This window comes from Python bivittatus, unplaced genomic scaffold, assembly GCF_059951505.1.
Source record: "Python bivittatus isolate LINGU-HERP-01145 unplaced genomic scaffold, Pbiv_v1 ctg000480_np1212, whole genome shotgun sequence".
NCBI lineage: Eukaryota > Metazoa > Chordata > Lepidosauria > Squamata > Pythonidae > Python > Python bivittatus.
The window spans coordinates 67,957,345-67,972,550 of NW_028277075.1; the positions used below are offsets into that span (position 1 = coordinate 67,957,345).

The 15,206-nt window shown below is 39.5% G+C and overlaps 1 protein-coding gene across 2 annotated transcripts in view; it reads right to left on the bottom strand.

The window, feature by feature from the left end:
* RIC8A (RIC8 guanine nucleotide exchange factor A) overlaps window positions 1–15,206 on the bottom strand; it is a 32,572-nt gene that overhangs the window by 3,490 nt on the left and 13,876 nt on the right. For both annotated transcript variants that reach the window (XM_007426523.4, XM_025165613.2), the window contains 7 exons: window positions 13,000–13,614; window positions 9,156–9,250; window positions 7,948–8,098; window positions 3,914–4,009; window positions 2,886–3,030; window positions 1,950–2,094; window positions 730–849 (listed from right to left, as the gene is read on the bottom strand). In XM_007426523.4, coding sequence (XP_007426585.1) covers window positions 730–849; window positions 1,950–2,094; window positions 2,886–3,030; window positions 3,914–4,009; window positions 7,948–8,098; window positions 9,156–9,250; window positions 13,000–13,614 — 1,367 coding nt within the window. The remainder of the gene's footprint in view (window positions 1–729; window positions 850–1,949; window positions 2,095–2,885; window positions 3,031–3,913; window positions 4,010–7,947; window positions 8,099–9,155; window positions 9,251–12,999; window positions 13,615–15,206) is intronic.

Sequence of the window (15,206 nt, forward strand, 5' to 3'; positions counted from 1 at the left end):
AGGAAAATCAACGGCTTCAGCTGCTGTCTGCCACTGCAGTCTACACCAACTATCCAGAGACCCAGATTTGCACCTGTGTGTGTGATAAACAAATAGTATGAAACCTCTCACTGAGGCCATTTTAGAGCTTTGGAGTTGCTAAGGGTTTCCTCCCTCACCCTTTAAATTCCTACCTTTATTATCGGCCTGAAATTTAAGCTTAAGGAAGCTTAAGGAAAAATCCTGAGCTATTTACTTGGGATACCATTTTCAGTCTTTGTCAATTACTTTTTATTCTCACCTGTTAAAACTTCCCACTTTTCACATATAACTCTTAGCACAATGTTCTGGCAAGACAAAACATTTTACAAGTTTTTTTAAAAAAACCATGATATGATAACTATTACAGTCAACCTGTCCTGGATAAATTTGCTTAAGTTTGATGGCAGGGCACCACCCCAGTCCCCTTCAGTGCAGAGATTACAGAAATAAGGGTGAATGGGGAAAAACAAATTGATCTCCTCTACCATCCCCTGGGCTCACAGTTGCCTGCAGACATTTCTTTCAATGTTAAAAGAACCATCGAACTGAGTAGCAAATTAGCCCAAAGAAAATTAAATAATTTGAAATAACTTATCTGAATCCACTGTAAGTTTGGTATCTTAGATGTTTTGATTTTAGCCAACTGCTCTCTTTCAGACTGTTCTCTGACTACCAATCCATTTCAGGATAAGGTCTATCCTTTAGTACCTGGAGAGTTTGTCAAACATGTTCACCAGTTTCATTGCTTCAACCTCCTTCTGTTCATCTGTCATCCCCTCCATTGGATTGGGAAGCTTTTCCTCCACACGTCCGGTTATAGGATTAATGCTAAATAGTTGAATCAAAAAGTAGCACAAAGAAAAGAAGGTAGAATATATGAAACACAAACAATGAATCAACAAGCCTGATTCTTCATTTCTTCAGGAAGGTAACTAATGCTCTTCAGGATAATCAATTTTCCCACTCGTAAAAATCAAAAGGGCACAGGGACTTGGCAGGATAAGTGATAATCTTGCAATCAAAATTTATATTACATATTTCCTTTCTTGGCTGTTTTTTTTTTAAATGGAGATAAGAGTAAAAAGGCATGGTGAGTAGCCTAGAAATTTATTATTCCTTTGGTTAACACAAACATATGCTATTAATATTAAGAGACATGGGAGCAACACAGAATATGCAGATAATGTTGTGTTTCTCTCCCCAAAACATGTCCATTACATTACCCTTCTTAATTCAGTTTTGTCCATCAATTTCCTGTTACTATTCTTGCTTCTAAACTTACAAGGGAATTCCTATTTTAATAAATCCTACATAGAACAGCTGCCCCTCTACATGTTACAATAAATCTAATGTGTGCAGAAAAACTGGGGGAACCAGGAGGAGCTGGAGGAAGACAAGTAATGTAACATAATTGTAAACCGGTTGCAGATAAGAAGTAATTCGTCAAAGAAAATGTCAGAATACCTACAACTGTGTGCATATCTACTGGGCAAGTGACTCTTGATAACTGTCACTGTCAATTAGGTCAAGAGCTGGAGGTAAGAGGAGTTGTCTACTTGTGAAGAACTTGGCAAGAAGTTAACAAAGAAGCAAAAGTTTAAACACAGAGAAAAGAAGAAACTTAAGAGAAATCAAGTAACAAAATGAGCCAGGGGCAGTGAAAGACCAATAGGTCTTTTAATTTTTTTTTAAAAAGGAGATTCAACTTGATTGTAAGAGCTCTTAAGCAGCAAAGCAGGCTGCATAGAACAGTGGTCATATTCACAGAAAGGCTGGATGGTTGAGTGGATTCCTGTTCTCAGCAAATGACTTAGAAAGTCCCCTTTAATTCATATATGTTCAGATTCTAACATCTAGGAAGAAAAGGCAACAAAGAAACAGAAGCAAAGATCACATTTAAGGAGCCTAAGCATGAACTGCATCCCTACTTAGGCTTTGCTTCCTTGTATTCCTCTGTATCGGTGTCTTCATCCTCAGAGTATTCTCCTTCTGTCTGCCCCCCAGCCATGAGGCCTCGTGCTGCCAGAAGACCAGCAGCATTTCCATATCCCGTGTACTTCACAAACCGTGACACTGTGGAGACAGAGAAGGTCAAATGTCCTCCTGCTATTATAGAAACAAATGAATTCACATAGTAGCAAATATGTCTCATCTTTATCAAATCAACTTTTCAAGGAGGTAGATTCTTGCAAACCCAGAAGGGCACACATGAGAAAGAACCTGAGCTGACCAACAAGATTCCTCTTGGTTACTGATACAGCTGGATGGAAACACAACTGCTTTGGATTGGAAAAACTCTTTGATTGTCACCACTTGTTTGGTATCCTTCCTATATATTATCATGGTAATCCTGGTAAAAATGTAATTCTGTTCTTCTTCAGCCCATTTCTTACCTTCTCCTCGAGCTAATATAATAACCACATTAAGTGGGTGTCACATATGTTAGAAGGCTGCATACTGTCTACAAGGCAAAGCATTTAGAAGAGAAATACCACTCTGAAAAAGGCAGCTTTGCAAAGCTGTTTTGCTGTCATAAAGTTCAAAAAAACAAACAGTAACTCTGCTGCAAAGAAAAGTCTGACTAACAACTAAGAATTTGCAAGCCTGGCGGCAACAGTAATATTCAAACTTATCTATCTTTCTCCCCACTGATTTTACGATTGGTCCAGTGAATGACATTTCCCTTCATCTCCATGCAATGTAATTTAGTCCAATGACCCATGACCTCTCAATTCACCTCCATTCATAATATTCAACCACAATCGAAATACCATCTCAGTTAGATGGATCAATTTGTTCACCTATTTACTGATTCAAACTGCCAGCCTACAACAAGATGAGCAAGAGAAAGGACGGACAATTACCGCTTTCCTTGCAGAGTACAAACAGGAACTCAGCAGCACAGTGTTTCACATCCGTGTCAATGTGAGTCATGAGGCGTACAAGTTTATTTCTCAGCAGGTTTCCCACCTCTGGTCTATTCTTCACATCCCGTAATGGAGGAAGTACCTGTGAATCCATGGAAAGCCAAAAGTGATGCTTAAAGCCATATTAAGCTGGGTTTCATGAAGCCCTGAAAATATTGAACCAAAAATGTCTCAATAAGATTAATCTCATCCTGATACTAAATACAGATGCCTTCTTGCAATTAAGTAGCCAAAGGGTATACTGATAACTCCTCCTATATGGACCTACCTGAAGGGAATACCAAACTTCATGTTCTAAATAAGAAACCAGCAATGTGTGGTCCAAGTACAGCCCACAGCTCCTTTTTTGCAGCCCTGTCCCCACTCTGGACTATATTGCCAAAACTCAGCTACAAATCCTTGAATAATGGTGATACAATTTTCCCCCTTTTTGGCAAATGATAAAATAGAGTTAAGAAAATACCCAAATGTATTTTTCCTCTCTCACCACTTGTTGTACTCATTGAGTACCACATGCTCCTGATCACATGTTGCCTCAGCAATAGCAATTAGCTCCCTTTGGCTGATCTTGGAAGCTAAGCAGGGTTGGCCCTGGTGGGAATTCTAGGGCTCTTAGCTAGACTGGGAAGCCAAGAAAACATCCTAGAGGAAAGCAATGGCAAATCATTTCCACAGCTCTACCAAGAGGACTGCAGGGATGTAGTCATTCAGAATAGAATACAACTTGAAGGTTTTCACATTTTATATAGCAATTGCACCATCCAGAAAATGGAAGAAGATGAAAAGTCTCCCTCAGAACTTGATGAAGAAATGTCCTGATGTCCACAGATTCCATACCAACAGTACCAGAAAGACAGTTTCACACTATCAATGCTGTATGCTGCCTATTAAGTAGATTTTGCCTCATAGTGTAGCTGGCTCAGTGAAGCTTTATTTTATGGGTCCTGCTTGACTTAAAATTGTACCTTTGATTTAAGGAATTTCCTCGTCTGTCGATGGACCCGGGCACTTTCAGTCAGCAAGTTCAGCACTGGGGTAAGACTCTCCTTGAGTTTGTGACCCTGTGAAAGAGGCGTAACAAGAAACAGATTTAATCAACTGTACCCGAGGTTTCCCATGCATGAAAATGGTTTGGAGGTATAGATTTTTTAGTGAAAATCAACCATGTTAGTTGAAACTACAAGTAACTGCAGGTTGGCAGGAGACAACATCACCCTGACCGGAGTAATTCTCAAAGGGAAAAATTAGGTTTTTAGGAGAGCCACTTAGGCTTCATTTCTGTGTAAAATTCCCTCCCCAATTTCCCTTTGTAGCAACTGCTACCACATATTTCATGTCCTGGCACTATTATGTTCAGTGTTTATCTGTATAGTCTTATATAATGTATGGCCTAGCAGGTGGCAGCATCTAGTCAACGCTTAATTTCAAAAAAACTCTGCAGGATCAAACCTAGTTAGTAGTTAGATGGAAGACTATCAGGACATCCCAGAGTTGTAGTCTAGACCAAGACATTTTTTTTTTAATATCCCAGAAGAAGACAATTACAAACCACTTTTGTATGATTGCCAAAAGCCCCGTTCATGCAATCACCAAGAACTCAGCTTGACTTGAGGGAGTCTTTTCCTTTTTTACGTAATGAATAATCCTAGCATTAATGCAAAAAGCAACATTCTTCTGCACAAATGTCTGATTGGTTGAGAGTTGCTTCACATATTAGTGAAAAGCAGAAGCACTGATCATTTGGATTCACTAAGAGATATCTTTCTGATCAGTGGAAGACAGACCGGACAGAACAGTATTAATTCCACCTCTTAGCTGGCAGGCAGGGAAGGCTCAAGGCTTTTTCCCGTCCTGTGGAGGAAACTCATATTTATCTGGTCTAATAGTTCAGGACCAATCTTACTGCTCCCCTCTGAGCAGCCTTACTGACTTGTAATGGAACCACATTAATCACCCCTGTATGCAAATTGAGAAAACTCAGTTATTTAAACAAATCCCTTTATCTAACAAATAATCTAACCTAACATCTAACAAATCCACCTAACCTAGAAAGCTCAGCAAGATGGCTCCTGCTGATCACTTTAATGTCTTCATCCCAGGGTTTTGATGAATTTATTTCAAGGCCTGGGGTTCATGAAAAGTAGCTCTCTAATCTCCTTTCTTCATTGGCACCATAAAATAGTTTGAAAAAACATGGCAGAGAAGGCCTCTTCAGTGGTATGCGCTCAGCTGTGCCCATGTCCTGTAAGTCCTTCATTGCCTTCTTCATCCTAAGATGTTTCTTTTTTGTTTTTGGAGACAGGGGATTGCAGAAACCTCTGTTTTGACTTTGCTGTGATTTCTAGCTCATTCTTGTAAACTCTACTGGATGTCCCCTTCAAGGTGTGTTTCCAGGAATGTCTGCATGTATGCCAGGATTTCTACAGTAGTATGCCCACTTGGGAGGTAATGGCACCATGCTGAGAGATCTTTATTTTGGCTATTGGTTTCTCTGCCTGGCTACTGAATGGCCGCTTTGGCTGAATACTGTTTGCCATTTTGCCACATGATCACAAAGACATATACTCTGCTAAACTAGCTGAGAAAAAGATAAGAGTTCTTACACTTTTTCACAGCCGTTCTCACAAAGGGGAGGCAAGAAGTTAATGTGGACTAAGCTGGAAGGAAGGAGAGGAGGAGAAAAGGAAGGAGGAACTATGTCGGATTAGGCAGTTTTGGAGCTTGTCAAGGTTCACTTGTTAAAGAGCAGACCTGAGATTGCTGGGTGGGCTGGGAGAAGGCTGCTGAAGCATTCCAAAGAGGCCTGAAGACCATTAAAAGATGGCAAGATCAGGGCATTGTTGAACTATATCAAGAGGGGGAGAGAGCATCCAATATGTGATTATAATCTGGAGGAGGACTGAGAAAGACAATATCCCACCAGCCAGATATTCCTAGTCATGCCTAATTAACCCTTTTGCTTAACTCTAAATATGGAAGGGTTTATGGACAAAGCTGTACACACAGATAGCAACAAGCTTAAGCTAAATATATACCAAGCAGAGAAGGGCTAGTCTAGATATACTCTCCAAGTAGCAGTAAATCACTGTTGTATTCCTATCCCTTTACAGCTGAAGGAAGATTAGGGAGATGGAAAAATGCTTGCTTAACTGCCTCTTGCCTAATTACCCTTATACACCTGAAAATAAAACTAAGCTATTCCTATCTGTTGGTATATTACAAATTATGGGAAAAATTCACAAAAAGGTGTGCGCTGCACATTTGATTACTTTCCAAGGACTCAAAGCCTTGTCTGCTTTCTGTCCAGAGGAAGATAGGTGTTTCAGTCTTTGGTATGAAAGACAGTGCTGGACTTCTATCTGCTTTCCTCAGGTCTGTAGGCAAGGATTTCTTCTTATGCAATCAGACTGCTTCTCTGAACAGCTTCTTCAGTAAGAAGAGCTTTGCTGCAAAGTTGGATTTGATTAGTAATCCATCTTGCAATGTCTGAGCCACAGACCATAGACCATTCCTGATGCCCTAGGTGTGGCTATATACAAAGAGGTTTGCCATGACTTCTGACCCATTTATTGATGTCCTCTCTTTTAAGCTAGACCTTACCAGCACTTCTGGGAGAAGAGCACATGCCAGTACCCCAAGGTTCTGATGATGATGGAGACAACTGCAACCCTTATTCCCAGAGTGGATGCCCTGCGGACTATCTTTCACTCACTGGGGTCTGTGAATGCTTATTCTTCCTTCAGAACCACTGATTTTAAAAATTAGAGAGGTCACCAGCTTTTTGATGTTAGGCCAGGTCAGGAAACAGACTCCACAAGAATGACTGGAACTCAACTGTATTGATCTAAGATATAGTAAGAGAATCTTGAAAGCCTGACAGCCTTTTCCTTCCCCTCCCTCTTATAATCAAGAGAGTTAAGGCAGGGCTAGTCTGAGTTTTTTTTCTAATGCTGCCTCCTGTCCTGGACTCAAACCATATTTTTCTAACTGTCGCCACGTAATTTCTCCAAGATATTTCTGGGGTTCTCTGGAAGGACTCTCCTGTCCTTCTTGCTGACATTAGGGTAGGGGTGGGGAGCCTTTCAGGGCACCAAATTATCACCGCAGCTTGCACTATCCAGTACTGAGTCTGTCAGGGTAGGGATGAAGGGTTTTACTTCCTTTTAGCCTTACTGTGTTGCAGACTGGTTGACAGCCAGCACTGTCACGTGCCTCTCTGTACTCTATTGCTTTGGAAGTACGATTGGGTTCTTCCCTGATCTCACTCTTCAGATTTGACACAGGGCCCTTTGGGCTGCAGCCTTCTGCCACTGCATCAGTCAACTCATGCACAGCTCTAGGAGATGCATTAGCACACATTGCAGAGAGCACTGGTCACCTTCTTCTCCTCTATCTTTTATTCTTGGCTACCATGATGGAGCCAATGAAAACTCAGTGCTTCTCGCAGAAGGCAAATAGTAAGACCAAGCAAAGGGATTTCGTCCATGGGACAGGAAGAACCTTCCTTCCAGCTTAGAAGAGGTGGAGTTAACCTTTTCCTGTCAGCTCTGTCCCTGAGTATGTCTTACTTTAGCTATGGGGAAAAACAGGGCAATGGGGCTATGACGACAATTAAACAGCAACACAGAGAAAAGGAGAAAGCAAATCAACAGTAATGTTTCTTTTTCCAAAAATTAAATTGCCTCTGACAAACCAGTAAGATGTATCAACCAAACAGCCAATGGGTCAATCCAATTCTGGAACGTTCTCTATTCAACCTACTCACATGTTAGATAATAACCATTAATTTATGCTGTTGCTACCTCTTTGCTACCAGGCTGGCTGCTATTACAGGAATTTTTTTAGGGAGTGATAAATAATTAAGATTTATATCTTCCCATGGTAGGGTAAATCTCATACATTTAAGCACAGAATTCAAATGAATCCTAATCAAACATGGGTATCATCATAAATCAAAGTAGTTTGGTACAATGTTGTGAAAATGTTCTGCTTCACCCACCCTATCAAGACGTCGATCAAGGAAACTCAGGAGAATATTGACAGCATCCATGTTGACTCCCATATATTCAAGGGAGCCTGGGTGGATCTTTGGAGCCAGCAAGACATCTAAACACTTGAGAGGCAGATTGCCCAAAAGGTTGATTGTATGGCTAAAGGCATAATGCAAGACAAAACAGAAAAAAGTTAGCAACCAATATATATGAAAGGCTGTTACATTTTGAAAACCCTGGTAATTTCTAGGTTTTAGCAATAGAACAAATTGCAAATTGTGCTGTCAGTATCAAATAATAGCAAACTCTTCCTATCTAGTCATGCTTCCATCATCCTCTCCATCTGCTGGTATATATCCATTTTTACAGTAGAAGTCCAGTAAGATCACAGATTTGCCAAATCTCTTGATCATAATGTGCAACAGTACTATTATTTATTAATTTTATATCTGGTCTCTCTCTTTACACAACAATCAACATGGTTTACAACAGTTCAAAACACAAATGATAAAAGACAAGAGTAATGCCATTATAATTAAATTCAAGGCAAAATTAAAATTAGTATCAATGAAATCAAAATCAGTTCAACTGATGAAAAGCTTCATGGAAGTAATGGATTTTCCCTATTTTCCTAAATTCCTACCATGGGATCGCTAGGGGAGGCCCTCTCCTGTGTACTAGATAGGCAAGCTTCCAACAGCAGCAGCAGCAGCAAATATCTTCAGAAGAGCCTCTCCTTCTGATAGTGTTTATCACTATCTAAAGTTATTATGGGCTGTGTCAAGCACATGAAGCAGAAGAGAATTCTGTTTTTTTTTAATACTCTACACAAGCTGCACAATGTTTTTTCAATGCTAAGGCAATTTCAGCCACAGCATTCTTTTTTCACCACTAAGACTTAGTGTATACTGTACTGAGGTCCACATTTTATAAGTAGGATACTACATTTATTTTACTATACTGGAAGGAGAAATCTACACCTGATCTGCAATAACAAATTGGTAATACGTGCTGTTTGTCAACATTGGGGGGGAAAAATGTTTAAGCAACACAGTCCAATTTATTTAACTGTTCTGTTTATTATATAATTTCCAGGCATTTCCCCCTTTCCCCCCACTACTTTCATTACTACACCTACCAATTTTGCGGTTGTAGTGATCCTTTAATACTGTATATGTATTTTACTTCTATTGATTAACATAATACAGACAATCACCTATGAAATTCTTCTGTCCGATCATCACCATCTGCTGAAATCATCAGGCAGTGACGGAGAAGGGCACCCAGACGTCGGTACAGAGCAGCATCTTCCTGGCCCCAAAACAAAATTAAAATTTTTATTATGAGAAAAGAGCTCATCTTTATTTTAGTCTGTTGATTGATACATATAGTTCTAGCAGTACATTTTCAGGACCAAATGTACATTTGAGTTCAAGGGAAGAATGGCATACAGGGAATTTGAAAATCTGCAAAGCAAATTAGCACACACAAAACAAAGCATCTGTAAATTCCTGACTCCCTAATTTGCAAAATGCAAAGCCATAGCAGCAGATGAATTAGCGTAACTGTCTCATCTGGCATTTCTTTCCCTTTGTCCCTTCATGTATGTCTACTGTACGCCTACAACTTTCTCCAAGTTTCCTTTCCCCATGTCAAATTTTGCAAAATAACAACAATAAGCTAGGTAGCAAGAATGCAGGACCGAGAATAAAATAACTGTTATATTAACAAGGCAAATGTTCAGAACAGAATCAAACTAGGTTCATGAAGAATTGAAATTCTTGATTTTAAAATCAGAAATAAAAGGCAAGCAGTGAGGACATGGTGAACTGAAGACATCCCTGAAGAAGCGGGGATGCCATTGTGGCTGAAATCCATGGCCGGATGCAGGATCCAGGTCAGCGAAATCTCTCTGGAGAGAGATTGTCAGATTGCCCACAGGTATTCCGAACAACAGCTCCTCATGAGTAGACAACAGGAACCGACGTTTTTGCAATCTGCTTGTGAGTTGAGTGGCTGGGAGTCAAGAGATTCCATCAAAGCTGTAATGCAGCTTTTAAGGACATATGATTCAGCTGATCCTAATTTCTTAACCACTTTGGAATCAATTTTTTATTGCTTTTTAAATATTGAGAACCTCTGGAAAGCCAAGTTTCATGGTATTCACTGGATGAGTTTCCTTCAATCCTTTACAAAAGAAGTTTTAAGTACGAGTTTAAGGATTAAAAAAAAATTCTTTTTCAGAATTAACAGCAAAAGGGTGATTAGAGTGTTGATTTTAGAAAGTTATAAATGGACTAAAGGTCCAGATGGATTTAATAACATTCTGAAATTAAATGTAAGAATCATTCCCATGGGAAATTAATCATGTTTTTGCATTCGGAAGAAAAACAACATAAGATGGGACTTTGAAGGTTGGACACTAGAAGGCACCAGAAGGAAATAAAGATTATAAATAAAGGGGAAGAATACTTAAACTCGATCTGATGATGCAGAATGGAGCAAAATCTTTTAACAATGGGTGCATTGAGAGGTATTTGTGAACAAAGGACTCAGAAGTTCGTTTTAAAGACCTCTGCCATTATTGATAGACTAAAAGATGTTATAGAAGAGAACAAGTCTTATTGCACAAGACTGAAATTGATCCTAATGCAGACTTAAAAATGACAGCCTACAAGAAGGTTATAGAAAAAGATGAAATATTGAATATGCAAACAAAACCAGCTGATGGTTTGATAACTAAAAAGGACATACAAATAATAGATCAGAACAGTGTCTTGAATAACCATTCCATATTGGATTTACAAAAGGGATTTGTTAATGTTGCCAGTGATTATGTGAGAAGAGACAAAGAGAAAATGAAAAGAAATCAAGTGTTTGGACACTATCTCAAGGGACTAAAGATCAAGATTGTTGGGAGCAAGGGGAAGGAATATAAAGTTGGTTTATTTGACCAAGGTTAAAATAGATAGGTTGCTATTTCTAGAAATTTTTAATGGATATCTGATCAGGACTGAATGATGATGTTTTAAGGTTTTGTTTATAGGTACAAATTATATTGGAAAGAGTTCATTTGTTGTATTTTAAATTTATCTGATTAAGATTAAAACAGTTATGTTGTTATCTCTGGTAACTTTTATTGGAATTTTACTGACTAGATATGAATGATGAGGTTTGGGGGATTTGTTTAATGATGGAAAATGAGATATAAATGTAAAAGGAAGTAATTCAAGTGGGTTTAGATTAGATCAAGCTTATAACAGGTTGTTATTTCTGGTAACCTTTAATGCATTTTTGTTGATTAGGATGGATGATGAGATTTTAAAGTTTTGTTTATAGAGAATGAGGTGAGATATGGGGTGAAGAGATTGTTGTATTTTAAGAGATAGTGATAAGTTGTTAAAATTGTTTATATTTGCTGGGATGAAGGGGGAAGTTACTTCCTTTCTTTCTCTTTAGATTTGTATCCTTTTTCTTTGCACTTTTTTTCCTTTATTTTTTATACTTTGTATTAGTTTCATCTGTACAATGCAATCTTTAATATAATAATTATAAAAAAAATAAAAGCCAAGTAATGGAAATATTTCCTTAGAAATTACCTAAAATATATTACATTTTGGCCTTTCATCCAGCCATTTCAGATCCTTCAATAATTTGCTGAGTTCTTGATCACAAGTAATGTGTGTTGGATTCTGATTTCCAGAATTTCTAACCCACATGACCACGTAGTGCAATACATTTGGAAGGTATCAGGGTGGGAAGGTCTAGTTTAAGCCACTAGACCGGTTCTCCCCCACCCAATCTAACTATATAAACAGGCATGCAAATTTAATAGGCCTTTAACTTTCATTGAGAGCCATTTTGGTTAAAAGTAACAGGCTAGAAACCAGGAGACTGGGAGTTCTAGTCCTGCCTTAGGCACAAAACCAGCTGGGTGACCTTGGGCCCATCACCCTCTCTCAGCCCTGGGAAGAAGGCCACTTCTGAAAATGTTGTGAAGAAAACTGCAGGGGCCAGGCAGCTACCAGGGGTCAAGATTGACTTGAAGATGATGATGATGATGATGATGATGATGATGATGTTGATGATGATGATGATGATATACTTTTCCTAACTTTTCAAAGCCCAACAATGTTGAAAAATTCCAATAAATGGTAATAGAGAGATCTATCATCTATCATATTTTAGAATAATGAAAGCAAACATGACCTTACATATTTGTAATTATAGAAATAAATGACTAAAGAAATATTATCACAAATCATTCTTGTGGCATATGTATCTAACCATGAACCCTAGTTATAGCAAGTCACTGCATGCAGAGAAGCAGTTAGCTGGGCAAATATGTAAGCACACACATGGAATAAGTCTGAAACATAAGAAGAAGAATCAAATTATATATTTTGGGGAGTGGAAACAATTTCAGTTCAATGGAACAGATGGGATCAAGGAAGTGATTCTATCTCCTGCTGAAATCTGCTTTATGTCATTATAAAGCAGCACTGGGTTATATCACGTAATGCCTTGCGATAACAAAATCTGCTTGTCTGGCCTGATCATTTGGAAAGGGTCTGCTGAAGTTCCCTACTCCTTAGAAGGTACGTGTAGCATGGACAAAGAGCAGGCCTTCTCAGGAGTAGCCTGTACTTTATGGGACTCTCTTCCCTTGGAGGCAACATATAGCCCATATCTATTTCGACATGCCTTCAGCCCAAAATGATTGTGAGTACCATTATAGCTTTTATGTTTCCTTACAATTTACTGCATTACTTTTGACTTGTATTATAACCACCCCGAGTCCTTCGGGATAGGGGTGGCCTAGAAATGCGATAAGTAAGCAAGCTAAGTAAATAAGGGGGCAGGGAGGACTGCAGGATAAAACAGAGTGATGTGAGTTTCCTCTCATAATTTGGAACCCATTCCAGGTGTACTCCAGATGTGGACTTCCAGGGGACTCTAAACACATCCCTAGCTGTAGGAATCACAGGTGAAATGAAGTGGTGAATAAAGACAGAGGCATCTATGAATGAAATACCCAACGTCACTTCTGGGTGTCTTACCTCATCCACCTCCTTTTTGTTGGTGTCAAAAGTAATATTGAAGAGGACCTTTAGGATTTCCATAGCACGTTCTGTCTCTTGCCGAGGTAATGGCAGGGAAGGATTCCCTTCAGCAGCTACCTCATGAGGGTCAACCCACTTCACTTCCAGCGTAAGTTCCAGAGTATCCGTCATTAAACCAATACCTCGAAGTTCCTGTGCAACTTGCCGCCGAATATCCACCCTTAATGCCGTCAATAAAAAGAGAAGGCGCAGGTCAAAGAATTTTATATCATGGGGGAAGTTTCTCTCATTATAGAGTTTGATGCGATCTGTAAGGCCCACCACAAACCGAGCTTCAGCCATCAGTTCCTGAGCCCGGGGACTACTGAAGACAATATTGCAGAGGCACTTAAGGGCCTCCAGAATTACATCCAGATCAGGAACCTCCAGGATTTGCTCTTCTCTGTAAACAATCCCAGCATGCCTGGCTAGCGTCTTCAAACTTTCCACGGTGGTGAAAGGGCCAAGGCATTTTTTATCTCGGGACAGAATTCGTATGCTTTCCAAGCATGTCACTTGACAAGATGGCTGGAGAACTCTCTCCAAGAACTTGATCAGAAGCGTGGCCAGTTTCTAAAATATCAGAAAGGAGATGTAAGAACAAATCTAGTAGTGAACCAATGAAGTTCTGCATAAGACAAGCAGGACACTCTATGTCTGCTTTTGTACAATTTCAAAAGTTCAATGAAATCTAATGTCACCTTAAACCCTTACAATGTGTTCAGTCCCTCAATCCCATTTCTATCTGGATACAAGCAATGTTAATACAACACCCACTTTATCATATCACCAGTTGACACATAGCAATTAGAATGTGCCTCTATTTCTTAAGTTTAGGGTGTAAATGTCTTTTCTTATATAGCCAAAACAGCACCATCAATATGTAAGAGGCCAGTACTAGCAAGTTTGGAGAAATTCTGAGATTTTCAAAACTTAAGGGAAATGGAAATCCAGAAATAGTATAATAATGATTGAGCATGGCTAGTGATTATTTAATGCAGATTGACTCTTGGAGGGAGAAAAGTGGAAATTGAGGGAAGAGATGAAGGAAGATCCAATAGCTAAGAGACTGAACAGTACTTCTCTACACTGAGTATGGCACTGACAGTATCACTCTTTTCAGTGCCAAGGAAAAGACATAAAAGATGGCAGCTGGCCATTCAGCCCCTTGCCTCAGTCTTCACTCAACATGTTTGCCATTCACAAAATAGGGGAATATTTTTTTAAAAAAAGTAACTAGCGATTGAATGAGCAAATCAGCAAAACCACCCAGAGATATCTGCAGGGCCAGTGGGTAGGGGGAGGGGGGAATAAAGAAAGCAGCATCACGCTATCATGATGTGCATTATGACATCACATACATGTATGCTGCTTTCATTATTTTGAAGAAAGCCTTTGATTCTATGGATGCCCCTGAAGTCATCCTGTAGAATGAATGAAGAAAACAAGTAGTTAGTAGCCAAGTATATTCTGCCTTGGCTAAAGAAGGGAAACAAATAATCTCCGGAGCTGGGAGGCAGAGTTACTCCAATGATAAATTATCCACTCACAGCTTGTGATAATGTCATGAGGACTTTGGGGGGGGGTGGAGGGAGACGAGGCCAGGGCATGTTTGTGTGGCAGTTAGGTGTAAGTGGGGAAAGGGCCTCAGCCGTAACACTAAATCAGTTCTGTTTCTGCCAAAAACAGAAAGGGCTGGCAGTGCAAAGATTACTTAGACTGGGCAGTCACGTGTTCAGCCACAGAGTTGGGCTGTTAAAGAAGAGGGAAGTGCATTCAGATTCAATTAATATTACTAAATATACATGACTTTGCTCTCTGTATGTCAACAATGCAGCAGGTAGTATTTGTTTTCCACAATGGAACACGGACACTTTTCTAATTTGGCAGGCAGTGTGGCCCCAGAAGCAGGACAACTGGTCAGTTCCCAGGTGGGCAGAGGGAGGCAGACTAGAGACTCTCCATCTCCTCTATATCTTGCTCCTGTCTCTTAAATACAGAACCAGCTTGTATAGTGTCCGACTTTCCCACCTGCTCAGCCCTCTATGGATGGTATTGAAGTATGCTATCATTGGCTCCTTTCCATAATGAAAATATGATAATGAGCTATTTATGCAGCTCATACTTGTTACAACTTAAGGCTGGCATTTGGCTCTTGGGCAAGA